This window comes from Paracoccidioides brasiliensis, assembly GCF_000150735.1.
Source record: "Paracoccidioides brasiliensis Pb18 unplaced genomic scaffold supercont2.7, whole genome shotgun sequence".
Lineage (NCBI taxonomy): Eukaryota > Fungi > Ascomycota > Eurotiomycetes > Onygenales > Ajellomycetaceae > Paracoccidioides > Paracoccidioides brasiliensis.
The window spans coordinates 1079613-1086818 of record NW_011371364.1 but is presented as its reverse complement, the minus strand read 5'-3'; the positions used below and the strand labels follow the sequence as shown (position 1 = coordinate 1086818).

The window sequence follows — 7206 nt, the reverse complement described above, 5'->3', positions numbered from 1 at the left end:
CCCCCATCTCCTTTTTTATTATTATTATTATTCTTATTTTGGAGAGAGTGGGGCAAGATGGGAAAGCATTTCTCTCTCGATAGCTAACTGGTCTGGTTTTGGCGACGAAAAATAGAAACACCTTTCCGATGCGCACCTGAAAAGAAATGTCCCAGCATGATCTGCACACTGACTGTAGCAGATGCGCTTAGGAGTTACTCTCGCAAGTCTCCACGGAATCCAAGGAGCACCTTTGGAATGTCTGCAATCACGACAAAATTGGCGATGATCATGATGATGATTTAGCAGAAGTAAGTGCAGGAGATAAGGAAGAAACAAATTGTCATCATAGATGGTGAGGGAGGTGTATTTTGATCGATTCATGACAATGAAGTGGATCGGTTCTTCCAGCTGCTGATCGACCTAAGATTCCCGGGGAAAAAAAAAAAATTAGTGGACCAGGGGGGGGAACTTCTCCAGAATGAGAAATTGCTCAACGAGTTGGATGTAACAGTAGTAGGGTCGCCACGAGATCGCGGAGGGAATATGTGCGAGTCTATGGATAAACTCATCAAGGCAGCGGTGAAGGTATATCTGAGAAAATAGGGACAGTTGTAAACAGAGATAACATATTAGGCATCTCCTTATTCAGGCTCCACTTTGCCTGTTAGTCCGACAGCAGTAAAGTGCTGACAGCTATCCATTATATTTTAACCTCGCAATACCAAACTCGTTCTGGATAGGTATCGTCCGCACGTCGCCAGCCTCAACAATGATTTCCAGGGGCTTGATGTGTGACTTTGGCCCGCACAGTTCGCCGGCCCCTCCTTGCCACACTACATTCAGTGGCGGTAGAAGTTAAGCCTCAGGCCTTATTCGATATTTCCACTACAGTGGGCGCACTCACGGCAAGCGTTCTTGAAAGAACGGACAAGCTAAGAGAGAATATTTTCCTGCTCTCGTTAATGAGGTCTCCCCCGCGTGCACAGCAGAGTGTAGCATCAAGAGGTGACCTCAAGGGGCGATGGCCGTGGTGAGAGACCGATTAATTGTGACAACGAAGCGTAATTTGACGGCCCCGGGAGGGATGGTAGGTCGACCTGAAAGTGAAAGATTGCTGTTGGAGAGAAAAGTTTTAACAAAAATATCGAGATATGTTTCTATGTTGACTCGCCGCAATTCGAGAGACTGTTCAATTGCTCAAAAGTTTGTTTACTCCTTGGTCTACGTCAGTTAGCATTGCCCAAGACGTAAGGGGAAAGGGGGCAAGTGGTAGATGTTGGACCAATAGATAGATAAAGCATGCATGGTAGACAGATATAATTTATTTATATAATATTTCCCCCTCTGTTTAGAATGGCAGTGAAACGGCTTTAATACATGCTCTGTCTCCTCTCTCAGAAAGAGAAAAAAAAAACAAAACAAAAGAAGAAAATACAAGTAATAAAAATACCTTGCCCCGCAAATATATGCAAAACAAACAGATGGGTGAGGGGGTAAACATATTATTGAAGGATGGCGCAGAATTGAAGAAAAACATATCCCATAAAAGTGTCGCCAACCGGATAATAAGTCGACAAAACCACTTCACGAAGCAAGATAAACATCGTATTTGTAGAGCAAGGATAGCCAATTTGGTTAAAAACTCCTCTTTTGTTTAGGCTTCTAATTCCTTCCCCATTACCCGTCCCCACTCCGCCAGAGTAGTCAATGTCAATGCCAATGTCACGAACTCGCTTGCCGCCCCTCATACCGGCCCCGCAAATCATCCACTTCCTTCTTCAACCGTGACAAATCGGCCAGTATGTCAGTAGCATGTGACTGGGGAGGTATATCGAGAGATGCTCGCTTGCTAACTTCTATGTTGTTCCTCGTCCGAGTCGCCGCATCGGTCGCTGCTGCTGCCGATATCGTTGGAGAATCCTCAACTGAAAACGCAAGAGGCCGTATCTCGTCCAGACTAGCCCTACACCCACTCCCACCTCCTCGCCTAGGGGGGGGTAGCCGGGGTGGACCGTGTGAAGTGCGTTTGTTAGAAATTGCCGAGATGGTCTCCACGCTGCGGAGACTGGATTTGTCTGAAGAGTCTTCCTTTGAAGAATCACTTCGCTGCCGCTGTGTGTAGTGCAGTTGTTCTTGGGGTGATGGTAGGAGTGTTGCGTCGGAGGAGGAGTATGTGGACGATTCGCGATCTTTTCTTCGGGATGGGAGGGGCGGTGGACTCTTTAGGGTGGATGACAGTGTGTTTAAGAGGTTGTTATTAGTAGTAGGAGATACCATGGAGAATCTTGAGGAATTCTCTCTTGAGAGGTCGGATTTGTTGGATTTCATCTGGCTGTGTCGTCGGGTTAAAGGGGGTGTAGGTGGACGTTTGTGCTGGAGCAGCGGAGATGCGCCATCAGCGCCTTTATCAGAATCTTTTGTGGTCATTGATGAAAATACATTATCAACCAGTGGCTGGGGCAGAGGCTTGTTGACATCAATCCTTGATTGTTGAAGGAGCGCTGGAGATGAGATCGATAATGTAATGGGCGATGCGGAGGGGTTGCTTATGGACGAATTGGCCAGAGGGGACGCCTGCCCGGTGTTGTGCTCGATGGGCTTCCCACGCCTTGGCTTTGGGGGAGGAGGCTTGTGCCGTTCCGCGGGTTTGGTCAAGGCCGCAAGTTCTCGCCGCTCCTCATCAGCCTCCAATATCGACATTTCATGGGAAGTCCGCGAGGTTTCCAACTGCGGTAAATGGCGTCGGTCAAAAAGAGCCCGCTTTGATGCAGCAGGTGCTGTGTCTGTATTGCTGCTGCTGTCGCTGCTGAAGGGTAGCCCATGCTTGGTCTGTGATGGCAAGCGTGTCATAGGAGAAGGTTCCTTTCCCGCTCCAGCATTCCCCATATCTCCAGTCATAAGCATTCTCGTAAAAGCATCAACATCCATCGTCGCCCTCTTTCCCGTCTGACCTGAAGAGGGCATTGTCGTCGAATCACCATTTCCCCGCGGTGTAGCAGGCTCCCGTGCAGTAGAGAATGCAGAACGCGCGGCACCACCGGTCTCTATTGATCGACGACGACGACGACGAACCTCTTCTCCCATCCTCGACATCATCGGTTCTTCACCATCTAGTACATCTTCACCGTCACTCCCGCTCCCGGAAGCATCCGGATTAAACGGATCTTCAGAACGCGGGCTCTCATCATCGCCCAATAGAGGGGATGGCAAACCGTGAGGATACGAGCTGTGGCTGGGACACGAGGCCGTAGTATTGGCTTGAGCTGAGTGATCGCTGGCGCTGGGGTGTAATAATGCCTGGGCCGGGACAGTTGGAGAAGCGTTGCGGGCGGATTTCTGGAGCGGAGGTGATCGAGAAGGGTCTGCCTTCGTCGTCAAAGGATACATAGTTTTCCAGTCAGTTTGTCTTCCTCGACAGTTGTTTCATCCACTGAACAAGTTATTGGTGGTGTTCTTTCCCCTCCCCTCCCCTTCCCCCTTTTCATTTACCCCCAGATGGAAAAAGTTAAATGAAACAGCGCACCTTCGTCATATATCTTTAGTGCGGGGCCACTTGGCGTGCTTTTGTTGTCTTGCCCGTTGTGGACTGATGATGGTGCCGGGTGTGGCTGCTGGCGTCGTGAGAGCTGCGGGGCAGATTGGAGGTTGGGTTTCTTATGGCGGAAAGGATTGGATCCAGACATCGTGGGTGAAGCAGGAGTGATTAAGCATGAGAGCCTGGGACAAGCCCAGCGTGCCGGGAAGAGAGCAGCCGTCGAGTGTAGATGTTGTGGTTGGAGAGACGGGAAGTCATGGTGGTTGAGTGAAGGGGTTGAAGGGGCTGGCTGAAGTGGTGACGTTGATGATGGGGCGGCGGTTGGTTGGGTTAGTTACAAATCTAGTGATGACGAGAGCAGCCGGGTGGAGATCGCTTCCCTCATGATAGAGAGAGACAGAGAGAGAGAGAGAGAGAGAGCGCCACGACGCAACAGCTTGGGATGGAAAGAATTGTTCTTTTTAATTAACTGGTTATTTATATTTATATTTATCTTGTATTCTTCGTCGCGTTGTTTTACCGCAGTGGTATCAGAAAAAAAAAAAAAAAAAAAAAAAAAAAGGCCATGTAATAAAAATGGGATGATTATATATAATCAACAAAATTCAGCACATTGATCAGCATCTCAGTATAAGTCTTCTTACTGTTGTATAAAACAATCCTTTTTGCCTTTTGAAATGGATCCCCAAACTCGCCATACCGAGAAGCCTCGAACGTAGAAAGCAGAGAAAGGACGGTAGGATAACAAAGAACACTCTTGAAGCCCGCTCCATCCCTGTAACCCCATCAGGCCCCTTTATTGCCTAGATTCCGATTTGAAAAAGAAAAGAAGAAGAAGAAGAAGAAGAAGAAGAAGAAGAAGAAGAAGAAGAAGAAGAAGAAGAAGAAGAAGAAGAAGAAGAAAACCAGCTCTCATCGCACTCATCCCGTGCGAAAGCTACCCAAGCAGGAACCCCATTAAACCCGTGTGAATTGTTAAAGTACAAAATTTAAAAACAGTTTAGCCTGACCAAACCTAACCCTAATGCCCGTATTGGGTTATATTCTTGTAGTAGTAGTAGTAGTAGAGAGCAGTTGAAGTTGCTCTCCGTAAAATCCCGAAACATTTCTCAGTTCTCCTTGTAGACACGCCACTGCTCATCCGGTCCAAAAAAGGCCTCGATCAGACGACACCCACTCTCCGTCGGCTGGCTAAACGCAATCTGCGACTTGGGAATCTCCATCCCGTAGATATAATTGCTCACCACGCAGTCGAGGAGGTCCATCGCAATTCCCATCCGGCGCGAGGACGCAGACGTCCAGACACGCGAAATGCCCACGATGGCCGTATAGGCCTCCTTGCTAACCGTGATGGAGGAGCCATTTAGCTGCCCACCATCATTGCCGGCGCCCTCGGGTCGCTTCACGACATGTGATTCCCAAATCCGCTCCGTCAGACAGAGGCCGACGCACTTGCTATCCTTCATGTGCAAGAACACTTTGAACCGATCCGCCCTCTCATTCGATCCATTCTTCCTCAGCCGCTCCGGAGGCTCCGTCTGGCTCCACAGGACCGAGTCCTCGATATCTGGCGCTGAGAGCTCCTTGTTAACCACCTCCAGGACTCGAATGGCCTGCTTCCGCGCAGAGGGAGAGCTCTTCCTATCCACAATCACCACGTAGCCCTCGTCGAACCTGGCCGCCTCATACACCCATCGACACGCGTTTGCTCGTACAAACGCCTTGCCCAGGTCAACCCCGCTCGAGTTCATGTCATGGAACTTCTTGTGCAACGCGACATCCTCCGCGTTGGAGGGGATATATTCCATCCCACAGGCCGCGCATGTTTTCCGGATGTCCACTCCTAGATCGATCTGCATCTGTTTGAGAGGAGGCTGTGACTGGATCTGGCGTTGTTGTTTGGGCAATTTCTGGGGGGGTGGATCCGTGGCTGCGCGCACGCTGTTGAAGTTGACCTCCGTTAGAGGGGTGCCGTTGGAGGAAATACTGTTGCTGTTGCTGTTGCTGTTGCTGTTGCTTGCACGCTTCCGTTTCAGAAACGAGAACGTTGGTTTTCGCGTGTTGACCGGTGGCGGAGTGAGCTGCAAAGGGGGTGAGGAGGGGGGGGTTGAGAGATCATCGTCCAGGAGGTCCTCTGAGAAGGCCATCGAGGTACGACGCGAAGGACTTGACAAGACGGCAGCGGAAGACTCGCGTATAGCGCATTCGAGGTTGTTTTCATCCTCCGCCGAGTCCTTGGGGTTGTCATTCTTCAGGTCCACACGTCTTTTCTTGGTTGCAGGCCGTATTTCTTCGTCAAAGACGCGCCGCAAGGGCCGTCCGTAGGTGTGCATCATGAGACCTCTATTTGCAGCAGCTTGGTTAGGCACGTGTGCTTGAGCGACAGAAGTGTGCACACATAGCTGCTGATGCACGGCAAACATACCTCTTGAAGGAGTTGGTCACAGTATATGGCATGTCCCGCACACTAACCATGAAGGGCGTCATGGAGTCAGCGGGAGGTTGGACATGAGTGTGTCGTAGTCCGCTGGCAGTCCACTGAGCAGAGCAGGTGTGTCCTTGTAGCCGTCCGGAGCTGCTGCCCAAGCTGACGGGCTGCAAGGGAGTAGTGAGAGTAGCAAGAGTGTAAGAAGTAAGAGTTGTAGCTGCAAGAGTTGTCGGTGCAGTGTAGATGTAGTTGTAGTTGAGGAGTTGTCGGTGCTGCTGGTGGTGCTGCTGCTGGTGCTTCTGGTGCTGCTGCTGGTGCTACTGCTGGTGCTGCTGGTGCTGCTGCTGGTGCTGCTGCTGGTGCTGCTGCTGGTGCTGCTGCTGGTGCTGCTGCTGGTGCTGCTGCTGGTGCTGCTGCTGGTGCTGCTGCTGCTGCTGCTGCTGTTGTTGTTGTTGTTGTGGTCAAGGCGGTTTCTGCTTGCTGAGTCAAAGTTGGCGGGATCAAAAGCACCGCGACTGCGCTAAGCCGCTTTAGGACATTGTATTGCGTCGCAGCCAGAAACAAAACTGCGCTTTTGGGTCCCTCTCTATTTACGCTCGTTTGTTCTTCTCTTCTTGTTGTTGTTGTTCTTTCTCTCTCTCTCTCTCTCTCTCTCTCTCTCTCTCTCTCTCTCTCTCTTTTCCTCCTTTGCTCCTCGTTTGTCCGTTTCAAGCTGTGGAACCTTCCTGGACTGGGGAGAGATGGTTATTAAAACACAGCTCTGGATTCAATCATAAAGCACCCGACCCTGAGGAGGACAGACAGGATCAACAAAAATATACCTCTTAGTTATTTACCTAGCGAGAACTGGGCAAGCTTCGAAGTCACAAAGATTCGTGATTTTAATTGGGAAGAACCCATTCCACTCTGATTCAGGGTATGTAACTGCTGGATGTTGTGGATGACTTTTGCCGCTTCCCGGATTGATCAACCAGCAAATCCCTCTCTAAACAGCAGATGAAAATTCCGCTCGAAGCTCTTCCAAATTTCTCTGTGAGACAGAATGCGTTGACTGCGGCTTGTCAACCACTGAACTACGAGTTACCTCTTCTTGTCAAGCTCATCACGCAAACTATGTCACCTCCATCGACTTGACAGGCTTGTTGCCCGGAAATCCCTCCTTGGCGTGCGTATTTTCCTTTGACCCTGGCCGCCCGGGCATTGGGCTCCCTGCTAGCTTGCCAATCCCCCCCCCCCCCCCCCCCCCCCTTTTTTTTTTTTT

General features: G+C 50.2%; 3 protein-coding genes across 3 annotated transcripts; 1 reads left to right on the top strand and 2 right to left on the bottom strand.

Annotated features, from left to right (window-relative positions):
• Window positions 1-1704: 1704 nt before the first annotated feature.
• PADG_06019 (uncharacterized protein) lies at window positions 1705-3665 on the bottom strand (the record flags this gene model as incomplete). The annotated part of the gene is made up of 2 exons (XM_010763002.1): window positions 1705-3344; window positions 3506-3665. 2 exons carry the CDS (start codon window positions 3663-3665, stop codon window positions 1705-1707), a joined length of 1800 nt encoding a protein of 599 aa, XP_010761304.1.
• Window positions 3666-4626: 961 nt separating this feature from the next.
• On the bottom strand, window positions 4627-5940 carry PADG_06018 (uncharacterized protein; the record flags this gene model as incomplete). Its single annotated transcript, XM_010763001.1, has 2 exons — window positions 4627-5858; window positions 5916-5940. 2 exons carry the CDS (start codon window positions 5938-5940, stop codon window positions 4627-4629), a joined length of 1257 nt encoding a protein of 418 aa, XP_010761303.1.
• A 50-nt stretch (window positions 5941-5990) lies between these two features.
• PADG_12028 (uncharacterized protein) lies at window positions 5991-6429 on the top strand (the record flags this gene model as incomplete). The annotated part of the gene is made up of 2 exons (XM_010763315.1): window positions 5991-6018; window positions 6206-6429. 2 exons carry the CDS (start codon window positions 5991-5993, stop codon window positions 6427-6429), a joined length of 252 nt encoding a protein of 83 aa, XP_010761617.1.
• Between the last annotated feature and the right edge of the window lie 777 nt (window positions 6430-7206).